The sequence below is a fragment of the Lepisosteus oculatus genome, chromosome 7 (assembly GCF_040954835.1).
Source record: "Lepisosteus oculatus isolate fLepOcu1 chromosome 7, fLepOcu1.hap2, whole genome shotgun sequence".
NCBI classification, from domain to species: Eukaryota; Metazoa; Chordata; class Actinopteri; order Semionotiformes; family Lepisosteidae; genus Lepisosteus; species Lepisosteus oculatus.
In genome coordinates, this window is record NC_090702.1 from 5725725 (window position 1) to 5739666 (window position 13942).

Consider the following 13942-nt stretch of genomic DNA (forward strand, 5'->3'; position numbering starts at 1 on the left):
ACAACTCAAAATGATAAAAAAGCAATGGGTAAAAATCTCATCCTTAATTCTGACTGAGCTTCTTGGGGCTGAAATATAGTTGACTTTCCAAAGTAGCAATATTTAAAGATCCAGAATGTCAGACAAAGCAGTACACATGCAGCACGAGCTTTGGTTGTCAACATTCAGCTCCATTTCATATTCCAGCTTTAACAGTAATACTATTCAAGTTGAATGATTTTTTATATTATGCAAGAAAATAGTGATACGATCTGAAAGACAGAAGAAATAGTGACACCCATAAAAAAAATCTCTTCTGAAATGATCTTCATTAAGTCTGCCCGGGTGATCTCTGAATTAATTTAATCATCAAATGGCAGTTCTACATCATTTCCAATGTTCCATTGTGTGGCATATTGGTTTTCAGTCTCTCACCACCTAAATCTAATTGTAATGAGATATAAGGTTCAAAGCTGTGAATACGTTCAGCATTTCACTTACTTATTAGTATATTGTACAGTTTAACCTTACTGAGGTATTTTTGCATTCTTGGGAAAATGTATTTAAAATGAACTCTAGAATCCGTTATAAGCAATGCAAACTGTGCAATGCGAACTAAATGAAGCTTTAAAAATAAAAATAAAACATACATCTACTTTCCTAAAATGACAAGAATTGTGAAGGAAAATAAATTATACTGCTATTTTAAAAATGCAGAATTCTAAACAAGCACCTTTCCAAAATGTACTGTACCAGAAATGTTCCACATGTTCCAAAATGTATGCAGTACAAGACTGCAAATTCCTTAAGGTCAGGTAGTCAAAGTTTTCAAACAACCACTTCCTGATCCCCACCTAAACTCAGAAACGTTCTGAAAAGTCTAATTTAATCTAATCTAAATTGTATTGAGTTTATACTGGAAAGTCGTCAAAACACTCCAAGTGAGTGTGAAAAGAAAAAAGATAAAAATAGGATATTGCCTAGGAAGAACAACTTCAGTGGAACAAGATACCTATATTAAATATGTAAGAGTTTGGAGAACATTTTTTTTGCAGTGAGATGCTTTTAACTGACATGCAGTATTAAATTCTCAGTCAGACCTCACGTGTACAGGCTGTGTGAATTTCAGACAACTGCTCCCATTCTATTCCAGGTTCAGGCAAATGGGTTTTCATCAAGGATTTTTCCAAATGGTATGGGGATAAAGACTGTATATGAGCTTTTAAAACTGGTTAAAAAAGGCATTTCCTTTTACAAATCAATATCCTGCTTATCCCATTTATGATCCAGTTAAAGCTTCTTTAACAAGCTATTAAAATGTCATTTTTTACACTGTAAATCATTTCTTTCTTTATTCATGTCCTTCCCCATTCAAGATGACAATGAAAACAAGCTAAACTACAGCACCATCTACAAGCTTGTATAAGGTGCTAAACAACTTAAATGGCTTGGTCTGAAATAAGTCTTTTTAATGGGGCCATGGGCTTAATTCCTGGGGTTCTATCTGTGTGGAGTTTGTATGGTCTCCTCCTGTTCATATGGGTTTCCTCTGGGTGCTCCGGTTTCCTCCCACAGACCAAAGACATACTGGTAGGATAAGTGGCTTCTGGGAAAACTAGCCTTGGTGTGTGTGTGTGTGTTTGTCTGTCCTGTGATGGACTGGCATCCCATCCAGGATGTATCCTGTCTTGTGCTTGCTACTTGCCAGCATGGGGCCCTAGCACAGCTATGATCCTGTATTAGATAATGTAGTTAGAAAATGGATGGATTTATCTAAAACTATTAAATGCTAACTGAAGTGAAACAAGGAACTTTTAAAATGCACTAGATTTGTGTTTTGCTTTCACTGCTATATTCTCACATAAAACAGATTTTGAATTAATTAAAAATGTTGCAAGGAGGTAATTTTGTAACCTTTATTTTAATTTACACTTTACAAATGTATAATGTACATAGGCCTATTAACCCTATACAAAAAAATGAAGTAAAGACAACTTGGTCTGATATAGATATACAAGCAAATGTGTGTGGGAAAGAAATGCATTCACAATTAGTCTTCTACTAAGAGATACAAGACACTGAAAAAGATTTGCTGCATATTATCAACAAATAAGATCATACATTGCATAAATGCACTCTGCTAGGTCTCTTTGGAAAACTGGTTCTCTGTCAACGACATACTTATTGTTTCAGTCACCAACCCTCCACAGTCATCATCCTTCAGTGAAATAACCAAATACTTTAAACCAAATGATGGCTTCATCTCCTCTCTTGCTCTGTGCAGAAGCTTCTCTGAAGGTTAAGCCCAACCTGCAATTGTGGATTGTTTTCTAATTCCTGTGGCGTTCCAAAGCCCTAAACGACCCCGCATTGCTTTTTAAAGTTTGAACTTTATTTGGCTTTCTTACAATAAACCCCATTCTACAATGCATCACCATGCCCTAAATGTGATTTTGAACCTGAAAATCAGCTCTATCGTCACACTTGTTAGCTTAAGGAAACGTCTGAGTTCTGAGACAGGAAAATCAAAGTCAAAGATCAAAATGATATTAAGAGCAATCTATTAGGCTCATAGGAACTGCAATGGTCTCATAACTTATTTCCAAGTGTAAAGAACACATCACAGGACCAACAGCAGCCATGTTCTCTGACACCATTGCAAGTCAGCCCTTTGACCCTGGTTTTAAACTTGCAAAGGGTTTGGAGTTCTTCAGGGAGCTAGAGAGCTCTTGCAGGAAGGAGACTAAGTGGGAGTCTTTCTCAGACTTTTTGGAGTCGAAGATGACGATAATGGTGAAATGGGGCTCCGGCCGCGTCAGGAAGTAGGTGCTCTGAACCTTGTCGTCGTAGAAATGCACCACCTTGTCCAGCGTGTTCAGGTCGGTGGCTCGGTTGCTCATGATCATAATGACGTTGGGCCAATGCGTGACGGGCCGGTCGCTGGGCAGAGACACCACGGCTGGGTACTGGTCCACACCCTTGGGGGCTTCCCTGTACGAATGTGGGTGGTGATACCCATGGCCCTGGAAGCTCTCCGAGCCCCGGTTGTCAAAGATGAGCGACACGTTGATGGCGTCGTACTTGCGGATGAAGCCGGAGATCTTGCCGAAGTAGTCCGGGCTGGTCTTGGCCGTCAGCGCCTTCATCTCCGACAGGGTGGTCTGGCGGCTCAGGGCCTCGTGGAAGTAGAAGCTGAACTTGGCCAGCAGGCCGTTTTTCAGCTTCAGGAGCCACAGGTAGAGGTGGGGGGGCTGCACGGTCTTCTGCACCTGCCCGCCGAACAGGTGCTTCCGGGTCTCCCGCTGCTTTTCGAAGACCAGGCCCCAGCTCTGCAGCTTGGAGTGGGCCGAGTGCAGGTTGAGCAGGGAGGGCAGGAACTTCCACTCGGAGATCTCCGCCTGGCACTTCAGCAGCTGGGTCAGCACGTCCACCTCCACCTGGAAACTGCTCTCCAGAGGGCTCAATATCGGGTGGTGGAACCTGCGGGATGACGTGGGAAAAGGGAAAGCAGTTACAAGAGCACCTCCATCCATCCATTCATTCATTTTCTAGCTGCTTCATCCAATTTAGGGCTGCAGGCTCCAGAGGCAAAAGGATATCTGGACAGGAAGCCAGTCCGCTGCGGACACACAATGTTCCCAGAAGCCAGTTAACCTACTAGCATGTCTTTGGACTCCGAGAGGAAACCGGAGCTCTCGGAGGAAACCCACACGAACACAGGGAGAACATTCTGTAGCACTGCAGGTCTAGAAACGAACCCAGGGCAGCAAAGCTAATCACCGCACTGGGTTTTACATGTCGTCGTTGGAAATGCCGTAGGCTGGCAAGAAAACTTTGCCTCATGTGGGTCATGGAAAGTTTTAACCTTTTTATAAAGCCTCTGAGTAACATGCTCTAATTATTTTAAAATAGGTTTTTTCAATGGGTGTGCAATCTTTGTACAAGACTGACTGACAACTTAATTAAAATCCCCGTACATCACATTTCAAACCCAAGCATCTGCCTCTCTAACTCTTTACTGCAGGCCATCGCAATCATTCAGTTCTGCTTTCTAACCTTGATGTGCCTGTCCAGAACAGATATTGTTACATCACAGTGGAAATTACAAAGTATTTTATCGAACAAGACTTAAGGCAGGGGTTCTCAATCCTGATAACCCACATATCTGCTAGTTTTTGTTCCACCACAGCTTTCGGTTGAAGCTTAATACACCTAATAATAGGTGTAACTTGAACTTTTTAAATTGTTTTTAATTTTTTAAAACACAAAGGATATTGCCTTTTAAATACAGTGTTTCTTAAGTAATTTAAGATTTCCAGCCTTTAAGGACAAGGACAGAAAACTTCCCAAAGGCAAGGTTATTTTTGAACAAAAAACACGGTATCTTTTTCACTGTGGCATGGTGGCACAGTGGTTAGCAAGGCTGCATAGCCTCCTTGTAGCGCTGGGGCCCTGCTAACCTCGGGTGCTGTCTGTGTGGAGTTTGTTTGTTCTCCTTGTCTTGGCTTGGGCTATGAGCACTAGCTCACCCTGGCACAACACTTGCACTTCAACTCTAACAGTTGTTTGAGTGATGTCTAATGGAATATACTTACTGCATCCATAGAGCAGGCTGCTGTATAACACTATCAACCCAAATTAGGTTTTATTGGTAAAACACAATTCTCAGTGGTAACAGGGCTGATCATTTGTGCATACTGTAACTGTGTCTGTGGGTGATAGACAAGCATACCGCCCCAGGTGTATCTGGCCTTGCGTCTACCGATTTTCAGAACAGCCTCCAACTCCCTGCGATATTAAACTGAATGAAGCCATTAGACACTGGATGGATCGAAAATATATTTCCTCTAAATGTTTCCTCATTTGACGAATTCATTTAGATAGTGGGGAAAGGCAAGAAATGCCTTAAGACAGACCATAAGCTACGTCCAACCAGTTATAAAACAGAATACGTTGAAGCAATTTTCAAAGATAGCTTTTCAATAACCGTTTACAAGGTACACAGCTTCTTGCTGTTCTTTGTGGTATTGGTAGTATTATGTATTGGATGATTAATCATACTAGGAATTCCCAAACATAATCCTAACAATAATTCAATCCACAATAAGGATTATGTATTGAATTGGATTTTGAGATCAAAGCCTGTAGTTCCACCTTCTTAATTCTTTATTAAAAATAATAATTTGAAAGCATACGTGAAGTCCTGTTTGGGTTACAAATATGAAAAGTTGCTCATTATTTTACCTTATTTTCAATTTAAAAAGTAAAATGTTCCCATCATTACTATACCTACACTGTACTAGCCTATTTATCATTCTTCTGAAGTCAGAAGAGGTCAAAGTCAGTATACCTTTCTTTACAGAATGGCATTACAAAAGCAAGCCTATTAACTCTCAAAGTTCTGCAAATAAAATATACAAAAAGTTTACACACCCTTATTGAAATTGCAGGTTTTTGTGATGTAAAGCCAGAAATCAAGATAAATAATGTTAGACATTTTTCCATCTTTAATGTGACCTTGCAATCAACAAAATTCAAGAGAAAAACAAATTAGATTATTATTAGGAAAAATAATTGAAATTAAATAACCATGATTTATCTTGATTTCTTTACATCACAAAAAAACTGCAATTTCAATAAGGGTGTGTAGACTTTTTATCTAAAGCTCCTGATGCCACCATTCAGCAAAGCAAGCAGCTCCACTGGTGGTTTCCACTTTAGGAATTCCAGTTATGGACGCACTCAGATTTGTTAAAAACATTATGTTCATTTTGATGTCATATTTTGGCCTGCCTCCTCACACAAAATAGCAGTCTCCATTCAGTTTAATTTCCAACAAACCATTATTTTTCCCTGTCTTTCAGAAACAATTGAAGGTGCTTCGCCTTTAAGTGCCATACTGTACTTCTTGAACAGAGAAGGAGCTACAAAAGAAGAAAAAAATTACTATTTCAGTTCCTGAAATATATATGAACGTTTTAGGAATTGCATTAGAACAAGGTGACAGCCAGTAAATTGAACTTTGTTCTATATTACAATATTTGTATTTGTCTTTGAGTTCAACGGGCATCCTGTCCAAGGGGTATCCTGCCTTCTGCCTGTTGCTCACCAGTATAATCTCTGGCTCCCCTGTGACCCTGAATTGGAAGAAGCAGTTAGAAAATGGATGGATGGACAATGTTAAACGAAGGAAGGCCTGTTCATTCATCCATCCATCATCAGAAAGCAATTTGTCCAAACTGATGCCCATTCCAAAAGCATAGGGCACAACTTGGGGTCTTGGCGAGCATGATAAGTCTGTCCCTAAAGGGGACACCAGCTCATTGTTTTTGGCAAAATTAAGAACTGTAGAATCAAGACTACCAAGGTCTCTTTTAGCAGGAAATCCTGAAGAAAACCCACAAGAAGCTTGGAGAGAATATGCAAATTCCTCACAGACAGAATCATGAAGCCAATATCAAATCCAGTTGTGAGATAACGGCACTAACCACCATGCCTCCTGCTCATAGAAAGTTAAATGTGAAAAAAGTATGCTTTTGATAGAATTAACTACTTTCCATGTATCCAGCTATATATGTAGTAAAGATCCCAATATTTATTCTGACCTCCTCTATTCTCTGTGTAAGTTTCTGAGGTAATTATTTCTCATCTCTGGGGTAATTATTTTTTGAGCACTTTTGCTTTATTAAAACTTTTTTTTTAAACAGCATGAATACCCTGGAGGGATATTTAGGTTAGAACTTTTAAGGTCAAAATATATATATATTTTTTAGAAAATAACAGCTACAGGATAAGAAACTGAAACCCACGTAACTTCACTGTTTTCCACCTGTATAAATTACAGTAAAAAGGGTAATTAAGCATTTAACCTTCCCAAAAATAAACTACTCTTTAGCTTTCACGACCTGCAGTGTTTTATTTTTAAATAAGTGCAGCCATCACCGCATATTTGTTCATTTTAAATGACAGCACTGCCCTTTTCTGTGCAAACTTTCATAATGCTGGGTTTTTACCTCCTGTCACCACAGGCTAAACTCAAGCGTTATACTCATGCGGATATTGTTAACTGAAACTTGTTAATGGAGACTGGGAGATGAGTAAAGAGGAAGTTAATATGGAACAAAACTTAACAGTGCACTGGGGAAGGGCAGTGGGTCTATTTTGCTCAATAACTGGGCAGCCCAACCAAAAACCTGACACAAGTCAACATTTACAGTACTGTATATAAACCATAAACAACTAAGAAAGGAAAATTGCAGATATGCCGTTTGAAAATCACGTAAGGTGTTCATGTGTTGTCCCCACAACATACAAATCATTACTTTCTTACAACAGGTCCACAGAAAGCCACTGAAGACCTCTGTCAGGATTGAAGTGTGGCAGTTATAAAGAAAGATTAGAGGAATTACTGGATCTGTTAGGCCACAATAAAGGCATGGAACAACTTGAGAGGAATCTACAAAAAGAATAAAGGGGATTCTAAAATTCATTCACCACCACAAACAGGCAACTCTTAAGAACAAATGAATTATAGATATTTAAAACCACATTCATGAAGCCAGTTTTAATGAAAATGGCGTGTTTTCATAGATTTAAAGGCCAAATTGTCCCCCTAAAATAAAAGCAATTCTAGATCCAGTTACACTGCAGTAAAACACCTTTAGTTGCGGTTTCAACATATCCACGTGTCTGTCAGTCATTGCTGTAAACAGGAAGAGAAGCTCAGACAAATGACATATATATGAAACACATAAGCGTAATGACAAATGACCACATGGAACCATAATGTCAAGGGTGAGTAGATTAACTTTTTGGCAGCAAGTTGTTAAGGCCATGCACAGCACTCAAAGCACATATAAAATGATTCACCTGTGGGGTTCACAGGAACTATGCCACACTTCAGATTCAGAAACAGACTTCACAGCTCCCAGCTGGGAATCAATGTGTGAAGTGGAACTCGCACAGGATTTTGTTTTTTTGCAATTTTACGGAACTGTTTCTAAAACATTTTTTTATATATATATACAGAGCTCACCAGGCAGGCAAACAAGAAACCCTGTTTACTGGCTTGAAAAGCAAAGTGACCAGATCAACTTGGCTACCACTTCAGGGCCTGGTAACTTCAATATCATTAAAAATCTGGAAACGGCAGTAAATTCACTTCATCTACCACTGAAGAGCAGTGCCTACCTGTGTGGCTAGACTATGGCAACAGCCCCATTACACGGCAGATGAGGTAGAGGAGTGAGAAATCATTCCACCAGATTGAATTATGGAGGAAATTGAATTCCCTGATTGAATCACGAAGCTTAGCAAGCCCAAAGTGCAATTTCTGAATGAAACAACTTCCACTGCGACACCACATCGCAATCACTATTTCAATAACTTCTGCATGAAAAAACACATGAAGACATGCTTATGTTCAATAATGCATAAGAAATATAACGGGGCAATAACATGCTAAATTAAATTTTATGTTATAGCAGGCACCACCTTGAATAGTTTGGGACATGTAGGCTGTAGCTCACAAGAGTGCTGTAGCCTGTATCTAGAAATGGTAATAATAAACTCCTTTACCCATCAGGGGTAAAAATAACTGACATGAACAGTTTTCAAAATATGGTTCCTTATCCTTAAAGAAAGTGGAATGTGTACTTTACTGTTTCTGCTTAGGGAGAGTGTATATTACCACACTAAGTACTGTAGTTTCCAAAAGTAAAAGTAAAAAAATATGATGGTTACCAAAACAGAACTCCTGAAAGTATCAGATTTTTTTTATTGGCTGAAAAAAAAAAGTGGTGAACCACAAAGCTGTACTTTATCTCTGTTATTAGTTTATTGAAAGTCTACAACTGTGGTCTAATACAATTTAATATCCGCTAGGCACAAAGTTTTATACTGTTTGGTGCAGAGTGATTCACAAGGCTGTCTTTTTCCCAACACTGTCATTTGATTGTACACAGGTATGTCACAGATGATAGAAGACCCTTTAATTTCGCTTTTAAAATTCCTGTTTAGAGTCTTTTTTGGGGCTGCCGTCAGACATGAAAAGGTCACCCCAGGACCAGTATTTATAAGCAAAAGGAAAAGGCAGGGATAATATAAAACTCTTCCTTTGTCTCATGACAAAAATTGAAAAGGTGTACTGCATAAAACAACCATGTCATAGCCAGCAGCTAGAGTATATCACCCTGCAACTCACAACTAGCAACCCACTGAAGCTCAGCAGATGTGAGCCTGGCCAGTACCGGGATAGGAGACCTCCTGAGAAAGCTAAGATTGCTACTGGAAGAGGGACAAGTGGATGCTCACCCTGTGGTCTGTGTAGGTCCTAATGCCCCCCTATAATTAGGTCCTGAATCTCTGCGATCATTAAAAATCTAAATTTTTCTAAAAGAGTAGGGGTTTTACCCCTGTGTCCCGGCCTTTCCCCCTCGCCTTTACCAAAATCCTAACAATACCCATTTACGAACTGGCTTCATCGCTCTGTTCTCCTCCTCACTGATAGCTGGTGTGTGGTAAGCGTACTGGTGCATTTTGGCTGTCGACACATCACCCAAGTGGGGACTACACACTGGGGAAGGGGAGTCCCCATCACACTATATTCCCCAGCGCACTGTATTAGTCAAGCATTACTAGTATGTGAAACTAGTTAAGCTGTGCAGACGCAGGCAATATATTTTTTCCCCCGCAGAGCGCAACTCACCTTGAACTGTACTTCTGGAGCACAGACTCCAGCGTGCTCACCACTTCGTCCGAGTTGATGGATTTCTGGCTGCTCAGGGAGTACATCTTCTCGTAGAAGTCGGCGATTTCCATCCGGGCTTGGATGAAAAAACAGAGCTGCTCAGACAGGTGAGACAGCAGCTCCTCCAGGTAGGGGGCAGTCCCCCCGACTGCGTTGCGGCCCGTGGCTGCCACCTTCTTCAGTTCGTTGTGTAGGGAGGTGTAGATGGTTCTGATGGAGTCCTTGCGGCTGAAAAAAGACTGGCCACCTGCCGGGGGAAGTTTTTAAATGGGGTAAGACAGACAACTACTGTATAACATCACTTTATTAACCTTATACAATTTCTTGCATTAGGAATTTGTCGTTTCACATACCCCAGCTTGTTCTCCATGAGACACAGGCACACAGACAGGGAGAGAGCCTGGGGTCAGAGCACAGGGTCAGCCATTTATACGGCACCCCTGGAGCACTTGGGGTTAAGGGCCTTGCTCAGGGGCCCAACGGAGTAGGATTCCTCTGCCGGCTGCGGGATTTGAACCAGCAACCTTCCAGCCACAGGCGCAGATCCTTAGCCACAGTGTCACCGCTCCACCGCTTCGCCCATCTCCTCTAAATCATCATAATTCCCTGAGCTTTTTTCAAATCCTGCATCTGTCCTCCACCCCATCTCCACCTTTGCAGATGCCCCATTTAACTCCGCTCTCTGTGAATGAGGGTGCGAGCCTCCTCATCCTATGGCCAAACGGTTGGGCTGTAACCAAACAAGTGACCCCAAAACGTATTGGGATATTACACTTTAGAAATATTCAATAAGCATTCTGATTCTTGGATGTCATTATTGCTTGTGAACCCAGGAATCCATACGATCATTTTCTCATTTTGGTTGAGGTACCTTTCTCGGAACTCATATCTTTCTTAGTCCCCTACATCACCAGTAACCTTGATACAAGACACAATCCCCCACCTTCCTGCTTTCAGAATATATGTACCACATTGTTCCAATAACATCTCCTGCCTTGCACCCCTGTAGTGGAACATGACGCCAAAAAACATCAGAGATGCACCCTCTTCTGGTGCTTCGTCGAGATGTTTAAACTGTTTCTTTGGATACTGTTTTGCTATAATCCCTGTAAAGTACACTTTTACAGCCTGTATCAGCTGCGCTGTGCAATGTTTTGGTAAGTAATGCTGATTGATTGTAGTATCAGACTTTGGTATGTTGTACTGCTGAACTATTTAAGAGCTAATTCATAACCATGAACCATGCATTGAACAAATCACCTAAATTATGAATAATAACAACCCAATTTTCAAAGATGGACTTACTGTAGATAAGTTATTCATAACAATAATAGCACAAACTTTGCTTTTTACACGCAGTGCACTGTTATCCGCTTTTAAATAAAGTGACCTCACAGGTACCAGCTGTGTCATCTGTATGAATAGTTCTGAATTGGAGACACGAGAGGTGCAAAGGTTGAGCTGAACACCCTCCACTAAAATCTTTCTCCTGATGGATGTCAGAGACAATCAAATGTACAGCTGCTGGAATCGGCTAATAAAGTCCTAAAGAGAGCCCTTTTAAGACCAGAATGAGGTTAGCGACTTACACAATAGTCTTCAACCCTAATGTACAGCCTCCTGCAACATCTAGTATTGGTAAAATTCTTCTAAAATAACCTGACAGATAAAAGAGAGCATCATGGCACTCCATCAGTACTTTTAAAGAATAATACAAACTCAATGCACTTACTGTACGTCTTTAAAGTTTTTTTGTTTCTGAAAAGCTTTTAAAGACAAGGCCACACAGCAGAATTTCATGTTCACTAAGTACGCAAATAGCTAATGATCATGGTTGTAAATTGCTCTGTCTGCTCACTTTAACTTTAAGGAAATGATTTACTTTAATTATTAAATGCATTCAAAGCATTCATTTCTTTGAACCATAAATAAAATATCAATTTTTGTCACAGTACTTTATTACAATTTCTTACCTACTGCAAGTTCACCAATTACAATGTTAAACAATAAACTTGCTGTGCAGGCAACGCTGCAACAATAAGATTTGTGAAACACGTACTCACATTTCTGAAGACATGGATGACACCCTGTACCACTAAAAAAAAACAGTCCCAAAGTTTGTCCAGAGAGACTAACAACAATAAACAGAGTTTACTGGACTCTATTGAATTTAGAGTCCTTAGTCTTTCACCGCATTCACTTTTCAAAGAGGATTTCTATATTTGGGAGCATGAAATTAGGTCAGGTAAATTTTTTTAATCATTTGCCATTTTATTTCTTCAGAGACATCCACAAACTGTTCAAATACTGAAAACTTATCCGGGGCTAAAACACTGTGAAAGGCAAAGCGAGTGAAGCACAGAAAGTTTACCTTTCATTTTTTAAGTTGTTTTGTAAGCAATTATCCAATTAGCTTTGATTTAACTTGAGCAATGTAAACCCTGAACTTGAATGGACCACTCGGGGCACTTCAAAACACTGCGGGCACACATTTAAAGGCTCAGAATAAGATCTATAACTGCAGCTTAAGATAAGACTCTGCAAATATAATTAACAAAGAATTAACGACAGAACGTACAGAAAAATAAAAAAAACAATAATTACAATACATGTAAACTACATTAAAGAAAAGTAAGTAATGTGAGAAACAAGCAACCGTCAGCTGATGCAAAGAAACCTGTTTTAGACAAAGCTTAAGGAGAAGGTTAGTTCTTAACTGGAAAAGCTACTGAAAGGGTGTGGGAGAGTATTTCCTTAGTACAGTCGGTGGACAAAATAAGGTAACACTCAGCAAGTATACATGGTACTCCATACCCAGTTTCTGCCCCAGAAAGGTCATGTTGTGATAGGCTTTCTCGGCGGCGGCCAGATGCGCCAGTGCCGCCAACAGAGACGACCAGCTAGCTCCGACGCTCTTGCTGCCATCTTTCTCTTTCTCGACATAGTCTTTGGCCCTGTCGAAGGAAAAGATCCCCAATTGGGAAAAGAAAGTCTCCAGGACGGCTTGCTCCAACGGAACGGGGCTCAGAGACAACATCTCACTCATTATAAACTGTATGTCTAGGTGCCTCGCTTTAAACGGAGTTCACAAACATGAAAGAAAGCTCGTTTAGCACTCGAGTCTGAATTGCACACATTTGCTTAATTGCAATGCTTCGTAAATCACAGATTGTTATCTTCGTTGCTTGTCATTTGCCAGGAACATTCCTGTCCAATCGCATGGGATATATTTTTCAGAAATCTGCGCAAATAATATTCTTCGTCACTTAATTCAGACGGAAATGTCTAAATCTTGAGCATGGTTCACCTCTGTGCTACCTAGCATTTACACTAAACATAAATAATTGGGTCTATAAAACAGCTCATCCAGTTTAAAGACTCCATGTTCAGAAAGAGGAATAATAACACTACGGAGTCCGAAGAGGGTCATACGCGATTTACTGCCGAATTACCAGCACGCTAGGCTTTCCTCTTTATGAGCGCAGTCTTATCCTGCCATCATGCGGTAGTAAAAATAGCTTGCTTCAAGGTATAGTATAGACAGCAGTAACTGCAAGTTCCAAACAGATGAAACCTCGCAATAAATCAGGTTTTGACTTCACAATCAAAATCCTTAAGACAGTTAATAGCTTTTGACTGTATGCAGTTTATCTAGCATCAAACATTTATTGTATAGGCAATATATGACTCATCAGTTCCTTCAAGCGGATAGCACTGTGGCTCAGAGGCATGGTTTAGTACTGGTTTAGTACTGTTGATTCACAGCTCTTGACACCTGGGTCATATTCTTCAGATACACAAGTTCCCAGTTCCTGCTGACATACTGTCTAGGTTAAACAGTGTCTCTAAATTATCCCTGTGTATGTGTGTCCGGTGATGAACTGGTGTCAAATTCAGGTGGTTGTTTTACCTTATGCCCTGTGCCCCCAGAATAAGAGTTCCCTGAGTTACTGTGAGCCTTACTTAGAAAGAAACACTTACATAATTTACAAGACGGTCAAATTTGATGCTGCTGTTATTGGATTTTGTCTGCTCTTTGGGAAACTTTGATTCATCCTTTTGATTGTCTTTCCTCTCCTCAGCAAGATGTTTCTGAACAGCTCCATCCCAATTGAGGCTGTGTTGTGTCAGTGTCCATCTCACTGTTGCTGAAAGAATGTTAACTCCTGCACTTGCAGAGAACTTACCGTACTCCAAGGAACCTTACTGGAACTT

General features: G+C 40.2%; 1 protein-coding gene across 2 annotated transcripts; it reads right to left on the reverse strand.

The window, feature by feature from the left end:
- Positions 1 to 1881: 1881 nt before the first annotated feature.
- kics2 (KICSTOR subunit 2) lies at positions 1882 to 13145 on the reverse strand. Of its 2 annotated transcripts, XR_011190039.1 has the most exons (4): positions 12542 to 13145; positions 9686 to 9974; positions 2439 to 3459; positions 1882 to 2266 (listed from the first exon to the last, which is right to left on the reverse strand). XR_011190039.1 is itself a non-coding variant. In XM_006633803.3 (3 exons), exons 1-3 carry the CDS (start codon positions 12771 to 12773, stop codon positions 2643 to 2645), a joined length of 1338 nt encoding a protein of 445 aa, XP_006633866.1. In that variant the 5' UTR covers positions 12774 to 13145; the 3' UTR covers positions 1882 to 2642. The 2 variants fall into 2 exon arrangements, 1 of the variants encoding a protein (XP_006633866.1); XM_006633803.3 differs by having other exon boundaries at positions 1882 to 3459.
- Between the last annotated feature and the right edge of the window lie 797 nt (positions 13146 to 13942).

Excerpts from the sequence above, each read along its gene's own strand:
- kics2 (XM_006633803.3), bottom strand. The coding sequence starts at position 12,773 with ATGAGTGAGATGTTGTCTCTGAGCCCCGTTCCGTTGGAGCAAGCCGTC. Across the intron at positions 9,975-12,541 it reads CTTTCTGGGGCAGAAACTGG|GTGGCCAGTCTTTTTTCAGC; the intron begins GTATGGAGTACC and ends TTCCCCCGGCAG. Across the intron at positions 3,460-9,685 it reads CTCCAGAAGTACAGTTCAAG|GTTCCACCACCCGATATTGA; the intron begins GTGAGTTGCGCT and ends GTCATCCCGCAG.